Source organism: Canis aureus, chromosome 26 (genome assembly GCF_053574225.1).
Source record: "Canis aureus isolate CA01 chromosome 26, VMU_Caureus_v.1.0, whole genome shotgun sequence".
NCBI classification, from domain to species: Eukaryota; Metazoa; Chordata; class Mammalia; order Carnivora; family Canidae; genus Canis; species Canis aureus.
Window position 1 is genome coordinate 18,265,913 of NC_135636.1, and position 21,771 is coordinate 18,287,683.

At 38.9% G+C, this 21,771-nt stretch overlaps 1 protein-coding gene across 13 annotated transcripts in view; it reads right to left on the reverse strand.

Annotated features, from left to right (window-relative positions):
* PLCB4 (phospholipase C beta 4) overlaps window positions 1–21,771 on the reverse strand; it is a 418,936-nt gene that overhangs the window by 61,177 nt on the left and 335,988 nt on the right. For 11 of the 13 annotated variants that reach the window (XM_077872231.1, XM_077872230.1, XM_077872235.1 and 8 more), the window contains 10 exons: window positions 20,833–20,926; window positions 18,718–18,797; window positions 18,066–18,150; window positions 15,000–15,090; window positions 12,948–13,043; window positions 7,622–7,722; window positions 5,598–5,633; window positions 2,944–3,097; window positions 2,246–2,330; window positions 1,797–1,921 (listed from right to left, as the gene is read on the reverse strand). In XM_077872231.1, the coding sequence (XP_077728357.1) occupies window positions 1,797–1,921; window positions 2,246–2,330; window positions 2,944–3,097; window positions 5,598–5,633; window positions 7,622–7,722; window positions 12,948–13,043; window positions 15,000–15,090; window positions 18,066–18,150; window positions 18,718–18,797; window positions 20,833–20,926 (947 nt within the window). The remainder of the gene's footprint in view (window positions 1–1,796; window positions 1,922–2,245; window positions 2,331–2,943; window positions 3,098–5,597; window positions 5,634–7,621; window positions 7,723–12,947; window positions 13,044–14,999; window positions 15,091–18,065; window positions 18,151–18,717; window positions 18,798–20,832; window positions 20,927–21,771) is intronic. The other 2 variants (XM_077872242.1, XM_077872239.1) reach the window with 1 other exon arrangement.

A 21,771-nucleotide genomic window follows, 5' to 3' on the forward strand; every position in this document is an offset into this window, starting at 1 on the left:
ATTTTAAACAATGGAAATCAGATACTGATCCGAGGCCAAAAGGTCCTTTTTAACATTACAAGGTACTTCTGGGTCTGTTGAGAGCACACAACTTTCTTCCCTGCTGAAATCATGTTGTGTTTAAGTTAAACATAAAATATATTTTCATAGAGATGCTTAGAATTGCTTTAAAAATTGGATTCAATATATGAGTCAAATGATTGTTCAATTAGTGTTGAGTATAGATGTTCAACTGGGAAGAATACACCTTATGATCACAGATTAAGGGGTGGCTAGGGATATCCAGTAGGGTCATAGGAGTACAAACTTGATTAAAAACACTAAATAAAATAAAATTAGTAGCTTGCTCCTACTTTTAGACTTAGGGAGAATTCTTCTAGTGGGGACTACACTGGCAGGGCATGCTTATGATTTTTCTCTAGCAAGGGGACACAATCTTCTCTTTTCTCATTTGCAAAAAAAAAAAAAAAAAGAATAAGCTGATGGATTTTTTTCCTTCTTCAACATGTTGTGACTGATCCTAACATTACAGAAAAAACATAAGCTGACCTAGTGAATGAACTGGTTTAGAATCATTTAATCCATATAATGGACTCACTGACAACTGGAAATACAATACAAGTTGAACCCTCTCTCTTTCTCTCTCTCTTTTTTTTAAGTAAAATTAGCGATACTCTTGTATTTGGTCTCTGATAGAAACACTATGGGATTGTGCTGGTACCTGGTCATAGTTTAGCATAGCAAGGACTAATGGAGATGCTGTGTAGACAATTGACTCCAGCTTCTGATCCCTGAGAAGGTGCCACCAAGGGGAGGGAAGCACAGTCAAGACCACATTCATGGCAAAGGGATGGAAGTCAAGAGACCTTTTAATCAGTCCAAATAATAGGGAACAAGGTAGAGAGAAACTCTCAAAGTAGGGTGGATGGACTAGAGAAGAAAAACGTTCCCAAATCAGGAAAGATAGGAGGTATGCCCTCATATAGCAAAGGACTGAACAATAAAAGGTTTTTGTTTTGCTTTGTTTTACCATTTTTAAGGACCAGGCTATGGAATTAACCACAGCACATGAATACTTCTTACCTCTTTTAGGAAAACAACTAGAAACCTAGTTTTAAATCTCTAATCTTAAAGTTGTAATCCTAAACTCTTAACAGGCTTTAAAAGCTTAAAAAATTGTTTATGCATTTAAAAAATTTACTTCTCTCCTTCCAGGGAAGGGAAAAATATAATATATTGGAAACTTGCCTTTGAATACACTTTGGAGGACAAAGTTACAGATTAGTGCCTCTACGAATATATAAATCCTTACACACTTAGTGGAGTCTACTCGAGCATATTCTGTACCTTTATGGTGACATGCCACTGCATTATTGATATCTGCTGAATGTTAACAGTGGGAAGGGTACTTTCTAAAGGAGAAATGAGTCATAGTTACTGTACAGAGATACTCAAATTTTTCTCATTTAATTTGGTCTCTGGAAATGAAGATAAGTATGATCCAAAAAAGAAGAAAAATTAGAAATATTGTGGAAAAGGGGACAATGTTTGGCAGATTAGCTGTGGTATTTATGAAAGGAAATTAAATTTAAATCAAAATATTTTGTCTTCTACCCTTTTTATGGCTCTATTTTTAGTTTTTCATATCTCACCATTACATAAATCCAACATCACATTGTTTTGCCATATGTCTGCTTCCTTTAAAAAATGCCCACAGCCAACTGATGGCAACTGTTTGGCACCATCCTGTCAAAGTGTTCTCCTGGAATTTGAGGTCACTGGACATCAGTTCGTACCTGGGGTTTGATAGTTCAGCGAAACCATCTGGCAGCCAGCATTCCAGAAAATTTGAGGCATGTAATTACTGGAATCAACCCGGCCTCCCTTGGGGTAAATGCGACTCATTTGCCGTTTGTTATAACTGTGTAACTTATTAAGGAGAACAGAAAAAAAAGAGTATTCCAGAAGCAATAAATAAACATAAAGTCTAGACCAATAATGACACACAGATAACAGAGATAAATTTCACATTTTTAAGTGATGCTTGGAAGAAAAACCACAGTTCACTGTGTAGACTATAAAAACAATTCACATTTGTGCAGATTTTCAGTTGCTGTGGTCTTTCACACATACTATTTTATTAGCACTACAACCACAATGATCTATCAGCCATTTATCTGTTTTAGAGACTTCTGCCAACCCCAAAGTGAACCTGCCATTCATTCCATTTACTACATAAGGATACTTCACAAATTCAATTGCATGTGTCTTCAAGTAGCCTAGACCAACGGACTCGTTAAAAGAAGACATGTTATAATGAATATTGCGCTCTGTAAAGAAAAATAAAGATGCACTCAGAAATGCTCCCATCCAACCTCGAGGAAAGACAAGTAATAAACATAATCACATCCTGAATCACGAGGCTTTGGAGGCAGATGTTTCATTATCTTATCAGTATCTCCTACTTTCATTAACATCTTGTGGATAGGACAGCTGACTTAAATAGTGATGGATTAAATTTGGAGTCATTAAACAAAGTATGTGTAATGTTCCCACACAGCCACCCCTGAAATATGTACACTTGATGACGATGATGGCTTCTCCAGCCCAAAAATGATTATGAAAGTTTAAAAATACTGCAGTACAGTTTTGGAGGGCTGTTTTTGATGAAAAGATGTCTTATGAAAATACACCGAATGCAAGAAGCAATACCAAGCTCTCCTAGTGCTACGAAATCCACAGTATCTCAGAGCCACCTTGTGGACGATGAAGGGAATGACAAGGGAATGTCACTGCATGCCAAGGACACGAGACTACACGCATGGTCTGTGACACTAAAACAGGGTGAGGGAGAGCTGCCCTGATGCCAAGAAAAATGGTGAGAAGTCAGATTACAGCTCATCAGCATAATAAAAGCAGACTAAAAAGGCAATAGAATTTAACCTTTGGTGTTACCTTCAGCCACATGGAAACCTTGAAACTTTACAGGCTGTGCATAGTTGATCATTGTAGACAAATATGGATGGATATTAGTGGTAGCACCTACATACTTATATGATGCCATCCATGCCTGCTCATCTTCTACAGTAACCAGGCCCTACAAACACAATGAAAGGAATACGCACGTTGAGGACCTCGGTGGGACAGATAAATACATGCTACAGACATCCTCACTAAAGATGATCTTTGCATACAAATAGAAAGATAAAGACCTTTTCTTTCTCAATTGTGCTACAAGATAATTTTAGAAGTTCATGTCTGGGGTGTGTGCCTAGCTCAGTCAGTAGAGCATGCGACTCTTGATCTCAGAGGGTCATTATTTGAGCCCCACATCAGGCATGGAGTCTACATAAAGGAAAAAAGAAGTTCATGTCTATCATAGCCCCTAATAATAGAAAAGGAGATAATAATAAAATATGAGGCTAGTCTTACATTTTTTTAAAAGATTTCCAGAGGACTTTAAAACAGTCAAAAAAGTAAATGGAAGTTCGCAGCAATCTATGAAATATATATAGCAGGTATTATCATTTATAATTTCACAAATTGTGGCATAAGGTGGAAAAACAGCTTCCATGTGTATCAGAATCCCCTGGAGGGCTTGGTCAAACATAAATTCCTGGACTTCATCATCAGCATTTCCGATGAAGTGAGTCTGAGGTGAGGCCCAAGTATTTCCATTTCCATTAGCTCCTAAGTGCTAATGATGTGGCTGGTCTGGGGACCACACTTTGCTTAATACCGGTCTAGAATTTTAGCCACATATGTAAGTAGTTTATGGTACATTTTTAAAAAGCTTATTCTGAAACTAATCTGCTAACCCCCTACATAGGATATGTCAAAATTGTATTATTTTACAAAAAGGAAAATAGAAAACAAATTATTTCGGTTTATTTCTTGGTAAATCAGAACAAAATAAACAACAAAAATAATACTTTCAAAAACAATCAACATTTTGCTGAGAACTTTGAAAACCCGATGAAGACTTACTTCATCGGAAAACTCTGAGGATGAGGTCCAGGAATTTATGCTTTAACAAGCCTTCCAGGGGATTCTGATTCACATGGAAGTTGTTTTTCCATTTTATGGCATGACTTCCTGCATAGACTGATATAGGCGGATGAACTGCTTAGTCCATATGAATCAATTCGTTAGTTAAAAAAATGGTCAGACTGTCTTATCTGATGACTTGACAATCTGGGCATTCTAAACCATCAAGCTGACTCCACCAATAAAAAAAAAAAACCTGAGATAAACAATCAGATAATATAATTTATTTTTATTTTTAATCATTCCTTTATATGTCCCATCCACCCAAATAAGGGCAGAGGCCATGTCTGAGTCCTTTCTCGGGTGTTAGTAACACCAGGACCACATATTGGGCACTACATGCTGAATTCCGGGATGCACCACTTCATTACTGCCAGTAACCAGGTGGAGTAAGGATTAGAGCTCCACTCACTGACTGGGGCCTTGAGGATTAAAACAATGTGGTCACAGTTACTTAATTAATACATAGCAGGGACTAAACATCAACCTCTGCTTTGTTGACCTCAATACTTTATGAAATTCTAGAAAAGAAGTTCATGAACATGATGGGAGGGATTGAGATCAGACTTACCATTACTATTCCAAACTTACTATTTAGACAGTAAGAATATAGGGTCTCCCTCCAAATAAGATAGGGCCCCACAGACAGCCAGACATAATGTTCTGAAGTTCTGAAGTATGGGAATCAAATTATAAGGCAAATTTCTGTGATTGCCACCAGTCTTGCTATTGTAATAAACTGTTCACATTTACTCAATAAAACAAACCACTGTGGTATCATGAAGAATGTCCAAGAGGACAAAAGAAACTAAAAATGTAACTTTACTTATAATAAAGTCGATATCTACTAACATCAAATAAAAGTCCTAGAATGTATGCAGTGCGAAATTAACCAATGATCCTATAAAATGCCAGTGTAGGGCAGTCCCCGTGGCTTAGCGGTTTAGCGCCGCCTTCGGCCCAGGGCATGATCCTGGAGACCCGGGATTGAGTCCCACGTCGGGCTCCCTGCATGGAGCCTGCTTCTCCCTCTGCCTGTCTGTCCGTCTGTCTGTCTCTCTGTGTGTCTCTAATAAATAAATAAAATCTTTAAAAAAATAAAATAAAATAAAATGCCAGTGTAGTCAGAAACAAGATCATCTTTCTAGTATGCTAGAACATCTGATGACCTAGTAGGTCACTTTTAATTTCAAATTCAATGTGTTGATGATTATGTGCTCCTATAGGAATGAAATCTCTAATGCCAACTAAGTGCCTGACTGCACTAAACACTTGTTTTGAGGAAAATCATCCTATTCACCTGCCCTAGTTTTGTGATTTTTATCAGGAATTAATCATTTCATCACTGTGAATAATTCTTTCTTTTGAAGACTGTCATAATTAGATGCATTAAGCATCTAAATATTATAAACAGTAAGCCTGACATTCCATGGCATGAGGCAGGGAGTGGGAGATAGAGTTGACCATATTTAGTACAAACTGTTCAATATTAGAGGGCCACATACAGTATTTTGTAATAAAAAAATTGCACAAGGAAATTATTTTCTTACCTTTTTGTTGATTTCATGTTCAAGGTCATCCGACGCCTACATTAGAGAAAGATAATTATTTGTTTACTTCTCTAAAGGGCAAAATTCCAAATTTACTAGTCATACATATGTAAATATTTAAATAAACATATGTAAGCTTATTATTCTATTTATTTGTGAAGCTGGAAAACTATTGATGACATAAAGCCATCGGCAAAATAAGTACTGGAAAGATACAACAGCCTGTTTTACATACTAGAAAAACAAACCTTAATAGTATTTCCCTCCTTTGTTCGTAATATTTGTCTACTTAGAGGTTTCCTTATATTAGCTAAATTATTTAGTGATGGAGTTTAGGAAATAACTTGATGTGGCAATCTCTCCTGATATGTAAAGGGCGGCAAGTACGAATGGCTAATTCAACACTTGTGTGGGTACTGCTAAAGGCTCTATGTGGTTAAAGTAGCATCAAGGTAGGCACTGAGTCTTAGTAGGCATCTAAGAATCTCAAAGTAGTGGCAATACTCCCTATCAGAAGAGGGAGGGTGTAATCAAAATGTTCCTTTGGCTTTTTGCTTTTTAAACACTTTCCCATTTCCCTACTACCAAATAAGCACCTACCTGCATTTTCACCCACCGTCTTCAATGATTAAATAACCCTGCTCCCATCAAAGACCACACCCTCACATCATCATGATACCATATACCCTCACCTTCTCAGGGAACTCAAAGGCAGTTAGTTATATTCCTTCTCTCTCTTGCAAGACTAATCTCTCCCTTTCTATGGCACCATTTCCAAGAGTTTGCAAACATACTCCAGATTCATTCGTTCTGCAAATAACACTCCCTTGACTCCTCAGGTTGCTGTTAGCCACCAGCCTGTACCTCACTTCCCTTTACAGCAAAACTTCTCAAAAAGTATAGTCTCTACTTCTTCACATCTGCTTCAGTGGCATCCACCACACCGTTGAAACTTCTCTTTTCAGTAGTGAAAGGAACCATAAGGAAAGGAGGGGAAACTGAATAGGGAAAAATTAGAGAGGAAGACAAACCATGAGAGACTCCTAATTCTGGGAAACAAATGGGTGCAGAAGGGGAGGTAGGTGGAGGGGTTGGGTAACTGGGTAATGGGCAGTAAGGAAGGCACGTAATGTGATGAGCACTAGGTGTTACATACTATGTTGGCAAACAAACATTATATGTTCTCACTCATTTGGGGAATATAAATAATAGTGAAAGGGAATAGAAGGGAAGGGAGAAGAAATGGGTAGGAAATATCAGAAAGGGAGACAGAACATGAAGACTCCTAACTCTGGGAAACGAACTAGGGGTGGTGGAAGGGGAGGAGGGCGGGGGGTGGGGGTGAATGGGTGACGGGCACTGAGGGGAGCACTTGACGGAATGAGCACTGGGTGTTATTCTGTATGTTGGCAAATTGAACACCAATAAAAAAATAAATTTATTATTAAAAAAATAAACTCCCATCAGACTATAAGCTCTATGAGAGCTGAAACCAATCGTGTTTTGACCTTTCTGGATTGTTATGGCCTAGACTATGCCTAGCACCCCGCAGGTATATAACAATTATTTTTCATGGATGAATAGTCAGATGGATGGAAATACTTTCATGTTTATTCTACATTAGGAGGGAGAGGAGATATCTAACTTGTAGGACTGGTTTTCTAATGAGGGGCTTGCTTGGGATGCTCAGGTAGGCCATTTTGCTAATGACTTCAACATGTTAACCTTTGTCACCAGGCTGTTGTTGTTGTCTCCCTGTTCATCAATAATAATGCAATAAATGATATTACTTAAAGGATACTAAATAGGTGGTGGTCAACACTGGGCATGGCTAATGAGCAACTCAATGTCCTAACAATATCGTACATATCTTGCATTAAGATATTGATCCTGGTTACCCAATGTAGAAGGGCAATTATAGGCTACTTTATTTTCTTGTGGATGTCACATTTTAAAAATTTCACAACTAATAGCTGCTACCTCTTCTTGACAGTCATGAAAAAGAGGGGCACCAAGCCTCTGACCTTCTTGACACTATTTGCAACAGCCTCCTTGTGACCCAAGTCATCAGCAGAAAGTTCATTTCCAAATTTGTATTCAGGGTGAGCTTCCTCCTCTTGGTCAGCTGTGTCAAAGACAAAAGGAAAACCCATGAAGCTAAATTACTGCCAGTCAGTCAGATCTTCTTCATAACCTTGGGTGGAGTGTAAATTCTTCCAAAGAAGCTAAATGAAAAGTGGGAACATTTGAATATGCAAATTTATTCAAATAAAACTTTCACTAAACTCTTACCTATTCAAGGCCAAGGAGCACATCTCATTAGCTGTTATTTCTCTCGCGTCCAGCATGATATTTGCCATGGGCATGCGTGATGCTTACTGCATTTTTCTAAGTGAATGATTATTTCCATCCCATTACACTAACTGTAAAAATTAAAGTCTCAAGCACTCAGGAATATCTATGACTTACAAAGTGTGTTCTGATCTTCCCTGGGACTTAGGGAAAACCAAGGAAGATATAAGAAAAGGAAAATACACTTGATAATTTCTAAAAACAGACTGTTTATTTGAATATTATGGATATAGTGACTTGCAGCTGGGTGTGTTGTGACATAAAAGAGAAAGAACTTGGAAGGACTGTACTACACCTGTAAACCTCCTGTCAAAGCTGGCTTAGGTTTAACAGACTAGAATCATTCCTTGGGCTTATGCTAACTGGGAGGCTGGAAGTGGGTGCTAAATAAAGCTGATGCCCCAGGAGCATGGCCTGAGCTGAGAAATGAGGCAGAGAAGCACTCAGTTCACCAGTCCAGAAAGTGACAAGAACTCTGTCCTCCCAAGGCTGTCAGTGGAAAAAGAATCATCCACAGAAAAATGATCCACATGCTGGTGTGAGATCTAGATTCCCATGATCCCCATTCTGAAAAAGCTCCCAGGTTAGGGATTTTCCCCCCAAGCTTTCCAGCATTAGGAGAAACCCACAGGCCTCAGGACAAGGCCAGCACTGTAACCACACAGAGCATGAGGGACTCCTCCTGGAAAAAAAGTGAAATAATTTCTGAGTATAGACTCCCAAGAGTAGGAAGCAGACCCATAAGAATTGAAGAGTTTTTTTTTTTAAAGATTTTATTTATTCATGAGAGACACACACAGAGAGGCCGAGACATAGGCAAAAGGAGAAGCAGGTTCCTCTCGGGGAGCCTGAGGTAGGACTCGATCCCAGGAACCTGGGATCATGTCCTGAGCCAAAGGCAGACACTCAACCACTGAACCACCTAGGCGTCCCTGGAGATTTTTTTTTTTTTAAGCTTGTTTAAAATGTGCAAAGAACTCAAGAACAAGAATCAATGAAAAACTATTTCATCAGTTCTCAGATGCATTTTTTTTCACATATTAATATTTCTGGTATTGTAACACGTTTTTCAATCAATGGTATTTTACAGCGAATAGGAAGCAGCATCTTTCTTTCTTAGTCTTTCAACTGATGGTATCTTAGATTTGGAATTTCTTAAGGGATTGCTTTTTTGCAAAGTGTTATTCCAGATGTGGAAAAAAGTGAGGCAAGACCGAAAGACACCCTCCCGTTTTGGAACTGGTATTCTGATGAGTGGATGAGTGGAGGCAGAGGATTACAAAGAGAAAAGAGCAGGTCATATAGGCCTTTGGCAGGAAACAAAAAAGATTTATGGAGCTGGAAAAGGTCTTTTAAAAAATCTAGAGATAAGGAGACAGATTCAGAGATATGATTTACAAATCTGAGGTCACAGAGTAAGTATGGACCTAGATTTCTCTAGATTCTTAGCATGACACCAAGATTCCATGACTACTGGATTTCTATGACCCACAGTGTATAACCAAGATTTTGAAACTTCCTACTATTACTATCAGATTTCCATTTCATATATCTCTTAGTCTAACCTGGCCAGCCAGGTATAAACTACTTGAAGTCAAGGAATGTGTCCCAAACAAATCATAAAGACTTGAGATTTTAAAAAGTATGAAAAGAGGCACCTGGGTGGCTCAGTCTGTTAAGCATCTGACTCTTTGTTTAGGCTCAGGTCATGATCTTGGGGTCCTAAGATCAAGCCCCACATTGGGCTTCACACTCAGCCAGAAGTTTGCTTGTCCCTCTCCCTCTGCTCTTCCCTCCCTGCCCCCTCTCTTGAAATAATAAATTTTAAAAAGAAAAAGAGTTATATGAATGAATGTTACCATCTCTTGATTGTGCAAGGATGCACAGACATAACCACAACCACATACAGTTTTGGCATTCCCTATGTTTGTCACACAGTCCTGGAAGCCATGTGTCCTTCTGAATAGAAATCCTGCCTAATGAATGGGCACACACTTTCATTGACTAAGGGCCTTTGCTATTTCCTACAGCCTCCAGGCAGGGCTACCCTTTTGAGCTATGCTTGGTTTCCTCTTGCCTGCTGTGTTGGAGTATTTAAATTAGAGACTCTAGCCATTCATGTACATAGGATCATACTGTGACACCAGGGTAATTACAGCCAACTGGTTGAGTTGATCAGAATTAAGCCAGGCATCACTGAGGGAACCTAAGCATCATGTATAACTGGTGTAGCATAAACCTGTATACCCTTAAAAAGAAATTCAAGTGGATGATTTTGCCCTCGCAGCTAATTTTCTACATGTATGCTATCCCACATGATTATTTCTGTTCACACTGAATAACATGGGGGCCACCAAAGCCAAATATTTTGTAGGAATACTGAACATAAAAGGTGGGAAAGTACCCTGAAGGAATGATAAATGGAATCACACTGACCCTCATTTTTCATTACTGTGTGTTCAGGAAATTTCACACTTTGACCTCCATCAGTCACATTTTTTCCTCTAAAAATTTTTTTAAACAATTTTGCATATTAGTGTTCTCTTCATATTCCTGTATATTAGAAGGGCAGGATTGTAAGGTACAAAAGGTCTTGAACCTGAAGTCAGGCAATTCTGGGATTGAATCTTAGTACCACTGCTCACTAGCTGTAGGGTCATGTGACTGCATTACCTCCCTAAGCTTCAGCTTCCTTTTCCGAAGACTGCATGTAATGATACCTATTTCATTGGGTAGAATAAAGATTATATAAGGCAGTGACGTAAACTGCTACATTCACAGCTGGTACAACAACGGTGGTTGACATTCATATTATTGTTATTTTCCTTGTTAATTTATTCCATTATTCTTCAGTTTGTTTTACTGGATTGTAGGATCTAGTAATGTCTTAAAGGTTCTTGACTACCATCTATAAAACATAACTGGAGTTAAGGAACTGATTTTACATAACATTCATCTTTTCAAATTTTTAGAACTATTTTCTTGACCTTTTCAAATAACATTCCTTTCAATATTTTACTTCTTTTTAAAAAGATTTTATTTATTCATGAGAGATACACAGAGAGAGAGACAGAGACAGAGACAGAGACAGGACAGAGACGCAGGCAGGGGGAGAAGCAGGCTCCATGCAGGGAGACCGATGTGGGACTCAATCCCGGGACTCTAGGATCACGCCCTGGGCCAAAGGCAGGCGCCAAACCGCTGAGTCACCCAGGTGTCCCCTCAATATTTTACTCTTAAATCATGTTTAGGTTTATTATTTGCAAAAAAATATTAACTAAATGTAATAGGCATCAGGGTTGATAGCATTTTCCAAAGACAGTTGCAAGAATATCCATTCTAAAATGTGATCTTGCCACTCAACCACCCCCTCGAAACTGGGCGGGCCTTAATTTTGCTTTGATGAACAAAATATACATGCAATGATAATAGGCCAGTTCTGGGCATAGTTTTCAAATAGTTTAGCAGCTTCCACTTTTTGACTCTTGGAACACTGGCTCTCAGGGTGCTCCATCTAGAAACTTGGCCACCATGCTATGAAAAGCCCAAACCACATGGAAAGGACACATGGGGTGCTCTGGTCTTCAGACCTTGCTTGAGTTCCCCAAAACAACTGCCAGCGACAGGAGTGGGCCATCTTGGACAACCAGCCCAACCGAACCTTCGGATGACTCTAGCTCCAGATGTCATCTGTCTACAAATGCCTAAGAAACTTAAGGGAGAAGCACTAGCATGAGCACAGATGCCCCCCAGAACTATGAGAGAAAGTAATAAAGTGCTATTTTAAGTCTTTAGACTTGGGGGGTGTTTGTTGCACAGCAATAGATAATTTTAATAGTCATCAATTAAATAATTCCAGATATCTTTGCCCTCCTAGACACTCACTGCCATATATGACATATGAAAATACATCATTATGTCTGTTTTCCTGGGAGTAGAGTTCAACCCCTGGTTTGGACATGCAACACACACCATCACTGTGAAGTCTGTTCCATAGTAAGATATCTTTATTAAGCCATCCTTATTATTGAGCTTAGTTAATTCTCACAGCTTTCAGGTTTTCACTTATAGTATCAATCTTTCCTAAAATCTACTCATCTATTTCAGATGTTCATATAATAAGCCAAGAGTGTTTCTGTAAGTATTTCAAAATTATTTGGCCCCAAACCACTACATAAATCCAAGGCACTGTCCAACCAATAGGCACACAATGTAAGGCCAAGTCATTGTGCTAATCAATTTTCATACCACATAATGGAAAAATAATTTTCTAAAAACACTGCAAACCTTTAAAATGACTCATTTAAAACCAAACATATAGCTGTGGCTATATGGCTCAAATAAAATAGAAGCTAGTAGTAAATACTCAAATATTAAAAGCAAGGCTGCCTTTTCTAAAATTATCTACTTATATTGGTAATTCTGGTGAGCTGGTTATTTGAAAGAATTTGAAAATTTAATACTGGGTCCCTACTCAAGTTACTTTCCTTGTAACTTGCCTTACTACTATTATAATTAAAACATCGAAGTTTATGTTTCTGTTTATAGGAAAAGATTGCAAAATGCTATTTTTATTCCAATCCCTTGCCTTTTATAGCAAGGATTCTCTGGCTCTGAATTTTTGCTGAGCAGCTGAATGCACAACAGGAAGGGAGATGACTAAGCCACAAAAATCTAGTGCCCAGGTAAACTGGAAGGAACATTTGAAAAAATACCAAAAAATACCAAAAGATTAAAGTCTGGTGCATGAATACACACTTGACTATTAAGAATTAAACCATCACATTGTATAAAAGGATCCATGAAGATAAATTCATGTTTTTCTTATTTTAGAAAGTATTTTTGTGGGGTGCCTGGCTGGTTCAGTTGGAAGAGCATGTGACTCTTGATCTCGGGCTCATGAATTCAAGCCCCATGTTGGGTATAAAGAGTACTTAAATAAACTTTTTTTTTTAAAGTATTTTTTGTGACATGTAAATTAAAAGGAAACCAACTCACCACTTTCTATTTCCTCTTCATTATCATCCTCTAGGATGCTAACTGGGGCAGCAGATTCTCCAGCTTCCATCATGCTTTTCAAAGCCTCGAGCTGTTCTGTTATTCAAAACAAACAGGAAATATCAGTGAGGGTGACAAAACATGAGAGACACTTAACTCTGGGAAATGAACAAGGGGTGGTAGAAGGGGGGGTGGGCAGGGGGTTGGGGTGACTGGGTGATGGGCACTGAGGGGGGCACTTGGCAGGATGAGCACTGGGTGTTATGCTAGATGTTGGCAAATTGAACTCCAATAAAAAAAATTAAAAAAAAAAAAAAACAGGAAGGAGATGGTGACAGATGCTAGATCACCTGCAAAGCCTGAGTCCTCAGATCACCACTGAGAAGGCAATGTATCGCCTAGGTTCCTACTGGCTACATTCCTCACCCAGCTACTGTCTCACCTGGACCTGCTGGCCAGACTTCTTACGTGATGCGCAACCACCACACTGTCTACACTTGATGAAGAACTACGGGAGAGCACGGGTAAAACGCTCAAAAGTTCTGGTCCTAAGCCTGAGATGAAGGCTCAGTTACTGAGGAGAATCTAAGGCTTGGTGACAAAGGCCCATGGTTTGGAGAATGATGTTAAAATGACATTAAAGGGACATTAAAGGGACACAGGAGATGTGACAAAACTTCAGGAAAAATATCTGCAACTTATAGACTTGAGACTATTATCCTCCTGTATAAAAAGTTCTTGTAAGTCAGCAAGACAGATGAAATAATTTTGAAAATGGGAAAACATATAGAAGCACATTATAAATAATGATACATAAAGAAACTAGTTACCAAAAACATAAATATCAAAAAAACTAAAGTCTCATTTTCCTTCCACCAGTCAGGCACACATTCATACAAGATGGCCAAGAGCCAGCAGTAAGAATATAACTAGCATTCTCATACGTTTTGGTGAGAGTGTAAATTGGTATGATTTTTCTGAAAGACAGTATAACAAGATGTATCACAATATAAACTGTGCATGTGCTTTGGCCAACCAACTCCAATTGCACCAACTGACCCTAGGAGAAGCTGTGCAAATGTACAAAATGAACAATGACACATGTTTATTGTTGTTTTTACAGAAATGAAAACCCATCAATTTGGGACTGGTTAAACGGTAGCATATCTCACATAAATTCTGCATAGTGTTTCATACATTATCAGTAAAGTTAGTATGTAGTAACTTTAGTAGGAGTGTAAATACACTCCATTGGTTGAATTAAAGATAATAAAAAATCAGTGTATTTAACACGACCCCAGTTTTATAAAAATGTGTTATGTTTATTTTTTTAAATGTGTTATGTTTAAACATGTATCTATAGTACATGTGTAAAATATATAATTCAGTGCTGTTTCATTATTTTCTTTTATTTTTCTTTGTTTTCATCCTACCATGGTATTATTGTTTTTGTAATGAATGATAATTTCTATAATTTAAAATCTAGAATACCTAGGTTTTGTAAAAACACAATGCAATCATACCAATATTTAATGCTACCAATTCACTGAATTAAGAGACTGGCTGAAAGAAAATATTTTCAAAGACCATCTCCAAGGAGAATATAGGGGAGATAGCTATATAAAATCATTTCTCTCTTTCCACACATAGACACATTCACATATTCACCCAGGACCCCTAGTTATGTATATCTCACAGAGGCAAACTGCAAAGGGAAAGCCATTAAGAGGACTTTAGAGCATAACAAATGATAAGACGCTAGTTCCTTCTATCTTGATAAATTCTAAAATTCCTCTTCCACTTTCTTCTCATTTTGCCTTGGGATCATTCCAAATCCTGCTCCTTATGAATATATGAATATGCTTTCCCAATGCAGGAACCTACACTTAAATGTCAATGTGGCCCCTTAGCTCTGAAAAGTATACACAATACTTCTATGTTCCCTTTGTCTCCCAAATCAGTGGTTTTAAAATAGATTTCACTCTAGACTGCTGAATTGTCCACACACACAATGAGTGTATGCTTCATCACTGGTGTGTGTCTTTGACTTACTTTTTTCAACCTCAGGTTTCAGCCGTTTATTTTTGATGAGTATTTTTCTTTTGAGGTCATTGGGGGATGGTAAGGGCCTGCCTGGTTCAAGCTAGAGATAAACAGAAAAGGCTGAATTAATGATGTGCTTGTCCAGTTTCATTCCCAGCCCAGGGTGAGCAAGGAGGTCTGTTATACAGCCCAGTATCCACTAGGTGGTAGTCCGCAGTTTTATGTTGTCATTCCCTGACCCCAATCAGCCTACTCCACGCAACTTCACCTTAGACTGTAAACTTGACACCCACAGTCTCCCAGGGACAAGCAGAGGCACTCCACTTTCCCCAGCGGGAGCCGGGTCTGATGTGGGGTGCTGCTGCTGGGGGAAGGGGCTCCTGCTCAACTTCAGGTCTTGCTCTGCTTATGTATCCGGTAAAGTACAAGAGATCATCGCGATAGCTGGGGTCAGAACTGCTTTCCCAGGCAGGAGTCCAGTGCTCCTCTGATCCTCCCATGCGTCGGGCTGTATTAGGAAGCCTGTTTGCTCAGCAGGCTGACATAACCCCTACGCTTGGGATTATGGTTTTGTAGTTTCAGTAAGAGAATCAAGAAGGTGAGTGGTCAATTACTGAAACCTGACCCCTACTGTGGTTTTGTTTGCTTGGATTTATGTATGCAAAGGCAGCGCGTCCTTTCTTCTATCACCTCCGACCCATACAACTGTGCTGTATCTGGTCACCCATTCCCCATTCCCCACGCCTTCAAGTACACACCTACCCACCCTTCCACTCATCCATTTCTTCCATGCGCCCCATTCACTTTTTCAAAAGTAAACTTTATACCACTTACTACATGGAAGGCACCATGCATTCCTAGGTCTGTGTTGCCTCAAACAAAGCTCTTTGCCAAAATTCTGCTTCCTTCTGAAGCCTTCTGTAACTGCTCCATTCCCCAGTGATCTCTCTTGAATCTGGATATCTCTAGTAAGTTTTCAATAGGTCACAAGCCATCTTGTTTTGAAGCGATGGTTTTACCTTTGTGTTCTGTGTCTCCCCAACTGCCCCCCCCCCCTTAAAACTGAAAGCTTTGCACTTCAGGGAGGTCTTACTGCCACGTGGATCTACTTACACCCCCCACAACACTTTTCATGTATGTGTGTATCACTCTATAAAGAATACAGCCATCTTTCCACAGAAGCAAGCACAAGCACCTCAACCCAATCAGAAAAGTAAACAGAGGGCCTAGGTAAAACAAAAATAAAATTAAAAACAAACAAACAAACAAAAACCAGGGCCAGGCACCTGGGTGGCTCAGTGGTTGAGCATCTATCTGCCTTTGGCTCAGGTTGTGATCCCAAGGTCCTGGGATCTAGATCCGCATCAGCCTCCCTGCAAGGAGTCTGCTTCTCCCTCTGCCTGTGTCTCTACCTCTCTGTGTCTCTCATAAATAAATAAATAAAATTTTAAACACAACTAAAAACAAAAAGACAAAACCAGGGCCCCATTTCTTAGTTTGGATTCCCTCAGAATCAGTGTCTGAGACAAGGATGTGAATATACCCAGGGTTTATTTGGGCAGCAGCGTCAGAAATGTCCATCGGGGGTGGGAAAGTGAGAAAAAGAAGGCAAGCAGCCAACCCCAAGGGGGTGTTATCAGGCAAGTTATCACCCAGGGGGCCGGCCTGTGGTCCTGCTGGGGAGCCTGGCTGGCTGGGCAGGACATGTGTGTTGGCGCTGGGCCTCCTGAGGAGTGAGGGAGCCAGCAGGGAGGGGTGTCAGTTCTCTGGCACTTCTGGCCTGTCTTTCACATATGGGCAGAGCAGGCTCCAGTGACCAGAGCACCTCCCCTCACAGGGAAAGCTGCAAGTGCCAGCAGCAGAATGTCAGGCCAGGGTGCAGGGAGAACAGGGAGTGCTGCGCAGACAGGGGCAGGGAGTGTGTGGCATGGCCTCCGCAGGCTAAAGACAGAGGGTGGGTGCAAAGGATGCAAATATCCTCGTGTCCTAATTTTTCCCCCAGTTTTGTTTGTTTGTTTTTGTTTTTACTACCACAGAGTACTTTATACTTAATCCCATGAGCTCTCTTACTACTCATATCATCTTGTGATGGTGGATCTTTACAGCTTGGAGGTTATGGATCCTTGCAAAAACGTGATGAACTCTCTGGAATAATCATATGCCAAAAAAAAATTGTACGCAATGAGAATGAGGTCACAGACCTCACAAAGCCTATCTATGGGCCACAGGTTAGAAGTTCTTTGCTTTATGAAGCAATTAACAGGTGTAAAAATGAAGTGCAAAAAAATGTATGTATAACATTTTTTGAGTATTTTTAAAGATTTTATTTATTTCTTTTAGAAAGAGTGAGTGGGTGCGTGCACAAGCACAGGGCGGTGCAGAGGGGAAGGGATAAGGAGGGGGAAAGAATCCCAAGCCAACTCTGCACTGAGCACAGAGCTTGATAGGGTCTTCAGTCTCACAACCCCAAGATCACAATCTGAGCCAAAACCAAGAATCAGTGTCTACTCAACCCACTGAGCCACCCAGGCGCCACTCCCCACCAAATATTTGTTTTGTTGGGACTTCGGAGCTTGAACTCAAGACTCTTGTGACTTCAATTTAGGGGACTTCTCACAGCAATGGGATCCTATGGGTGCTAACCCTATGTGCACATTTAATTCACCTGGAGGGCTTTTTAAAAAAACACCACACTCAGGCCTTACCCAGAACAATTAACTCAATCTCTAAGTGGGGCCCTGGCAAAGGTTTTTTAAAGATGCTAGATGATACTATCATGCAACCAAGTTGAGAACAACTGCTGAATATAGACTCTTGGCCAGTGGGCATTTTATAAAATTTTAGGACAGAGATCTCAAAAATCATAAAGACCTCAAGACCTTCCAAATTAAACTGAACCAGATGTTTATTTTATGTCTTTCTCTACACATCTGTCTGAAGCACAAAAGCTTTCCATACCAATGAATTTAAATAAATATGAAGATCTTTAGTCCTCTAGCACTACTTGACCCTTTAGAAATGAATTTCAAAACAAATCCATTCAGGTTAGAAATATGGTTTGCTAAAAATACATACTGGATGTGATTCAAGTGCTTGTTTCAACAGGAGATCCCCAAATAGATCTTCACAATATTTGGACATCTTGTACTGTTGATATTTGCTGGAGAGAGAGAGAGAGAACTGGCATTTGTAAATTCAAACATCCATTAACTGTCCAAGAAGAAGAAACATCCATTCCTAGGTGATTAAAAACTCCCACTCTGTAAAATCTACACTTGTCCCCTGGATGCTAAGCGAGATGCTGTTACATACCACAGACTTTAACTGGTATGGTAAAAAGTATATTTTGCCCCCCAAATTAAGTAAACAGAATAAAAATGGCTCTCAAAAAAAATGGCTCTCAACTCATCAAGTCTGATTTCAAATCTACTGCCATATCTTCCAACTCAGTGGAACTTCAAGCAAGGTATCTTGATCCCTCACCTTTTGTTTAGAGGAAGCATCTCTAATACATATAAAGAGGACTTCTTTTTCCTTTTTATTTTTTATTTATTTTTTATTTTTGGAGGTTAGAGGGGGTAGTGGTTTGGGATTTTTTTCCCCTTTCTTTTTTGTGTAAGACCAAGTGTCCTTGCCATTTCCCAAAACTATTCAGCTATTTAAAAAGATGTACAGCAGCAGTGGGGAATGAACAGTAGCTACTTAGAGTTAGAACACATCATTATACCTGCAGTGATTTTCAAAGGAGAGAATTACAGGATATTCGGATGTGACAAATGCAGTTTCCTTGATGGCTTGAATAACATCCTTTAAAGATAAAAAGTGTTAATGAGAGAAAAGAGAAAAAAAAAACAAATTAAGGCACCTGAAGCCATTCCAAGACTATTAATTTCAGAAAGTCAATTCTGGCAATTAAGACTTGGAGAAGCCATTCACCTTGATACCTTTACAGGTGGAGTCCCCCTTGTGGCTGGACTCAAGTGCAGTTAATGGTTGACGACAATTTTTTTTCAAAGCTATCTCGGACTTCTCCAAAATTATGGTGCTATTAACTGACAAGAAATTCATCTTAATGGCATGCTGGCTCCTTGCTCCATTACTTGGTAAGACAGGTTCAAAGCTCATCTTTCTTGCTCAAGAGCAGGTGAAGTTTTGGCTATTTTCATTAATTTGATGAAACTGAATTAATTGTCTCTTATTAGCCTGATGAATCTTGAGGATGGGAGGTGACCAGAGAGGGGTTTCTCCTTGATCAAGCAACATGTGAGGTCAAACAGGAGGTGTTCTGGATGTCCCTCTCTGAACCAAAAGCTCGGCCATTTGAAACAACCTTTGAATGAGCTGAGAATGTCCTTCCCTCAGACAGCTGGCCTTGCTCTCCGCTTCGCTTTAGAAAGCATGATTTCAAACCAATGTTTCTAAAACTGGAGCATATTTGGTAAAAATCCCCAAATTCTTACTGGCTTATAGTTAGCCACAGGGAAAATGCCACCATTCAATTAAATGGAAAAACATTTTACAATAGTCATCTAGGGAAGTCCATTTGAAACAATTATGCCTTGGGTTAGATAATCCTAGAGTATTTTAGTGAGCACTTTCATGGCTAAGGTGGTCCTTTAATTATTCTTGCTTAAAGTTTCTTCCCAGGTGAAAATGCCTGAGACCTTGACTGTCCACTTGAGCTGACCAAGAAATACTCCTGGAGAGAAATTTTTGCTCTCTTCATGGGTTCTCCTTTGCTCACCTCCAGGCTGAGAGGACTTGGCCTTCTTTTCAGGTAAACTTCCTTATTAGTCTCCTTAATTCTCTAAAGAGGACATCAACCTTTCCTGTCAGTTTGGTTGGCTGTGCAAACTCATGGCTTCCCACTTTAATACTCTTGATACTGCTCAGGGAGTCCAATTCTTTCTCAGGGAACATAATCTTGAATTCATTGCTACTCAAAATTCACTAACATCTGGCTAAGAGAAATGGTATGCATGGAGTGTTATGGGTATAGGGCCTAGGCATCTGTTTTAACAAATACCTCTGGTGATTTTCCACATGTAGGCAGAACAATTGCTTTAGGTGTTGCAATAACTATTCTAAATTACACCAAACTGACAGAGACAGATGTATCTGAATATTGTCCAACCACAGAATTTCATTTTTTGACTTGTCTTTTGGCAGGATATCATTGGAGCATAGTGAGGAGCCTTGTAAGAAACCAATCTCCAAACTACATAGAGATCACCAAAAGGCCATTACTTGAAATGCCTGTTTATAAAACTGTAGATGCCTCTCTTTGAGGATCCTTGGGGAAAAGTCTTCTCTCTAGCACCAGGACTGGAAATAACTATGCTTCTTTGGACCAAAGGCCCTATTTCTATTTTATAAATCTTGTGAATCATCATGTTTCCTCCCTCCTTGTGCTGAATTCTAGAAAGTTTGGAGCCCATTTATGGCTTGGCTTGACAGTTTATAGGACTTCTTATAGAGCATTCATAAACTCTAACCTCACTAAACTTAGCTTCTTACTCTTACAGGTGCTATTAATAATCTATTTTATTTTCTGTATTCTATTTATCTTTTTATGCCAATTTGAAGTCCTTCAGAAATAGTGTAAATTGAGCATGAAAACAAAAGATTGTTTCTAAACAGTCTTAAGAGTCAGGGGGAGTCTGGCAGAGAAACCTCATTATATAGCACTGTCACCATTTGAAAGCAGCAGAGTTAAAAAAAGATGGTGCTATTAAGTGGAAAAAACATGTTTCTTGACTTTCAGAAAATGAATAATTTGTTTTCTCCACTTCATCTATCTCTACAATAGTTCAGAAAAAGACTATGGCTATTTTGAACTTACCTTAAAAAGGATATCTGTACACATAGCTTTTCCATGAGTTATTATTGGTTCTTGGTCTTCACCTTTTCCGTCCCAACAGTCAAGTTCAACACATCTAGGCACACAGTGAAATTGCAATATTGAACCCTTACAATAAAATAGTGTATGTGCAAATTAAAAGAAGAGATACCAAAATAAGTTGTTTTTTTTTTTTTTACAGAAACAGAACATGGATTAAATAACATGATTATTTCATGGAGTATGCAAGTTAAAATCATATTATATTCTTTACCATGTTGATGTCATCAAAAAGGGACTGTCAGAGATAAAGACAGACTTAAGAGATATAACAACCAGTGAGGTTCTGAATGAAATTCCAGTCATGACAAAGCTACAATGAAGGAAATCTGGGGGCAACTGGTAACATCTGAATATGGGTTGGGTTTGATGATGTTAAAGAATAAGTTTTAAAATTTTGTTAGGTGAATAGATAGATAGATAGATAGATAGATAGATAGATAAAACTTTGTTAGGTGAAATGATGTTTCTTCGACCATAAAAGAAAATGTTCTCATTGTGTCAAGTATTCAGAGACAGAAGTAGTGATGTCATTTCTTTAGAGTCTCTCCATACACAAAAAGTAGTTATTAAAAAATAAGGTACTGGTTATTGACAACCAAGAAAAAATATCATGTAGCTACATTTCTTATTTTTCATAAGAAAACCATTTTCAATAATCTTTATTCTCAGAGAATGACATTTTAGAACTTTTAACATTAAGTAGAGCCACATTTGCCAATGCTTCAGATCACTAAGAGACTTAGCATAACTTCTTAAAAACATTTTTTTTTTTTTTTGTAATTTAGAGGGGTGGATATCTAAAAATGTATAGTAAAAAATGTTTTTTGGTCCTTAGGAGGATTCTAGAACTTTCTGGGGCAGAGATCTTCTGTTCTTTCT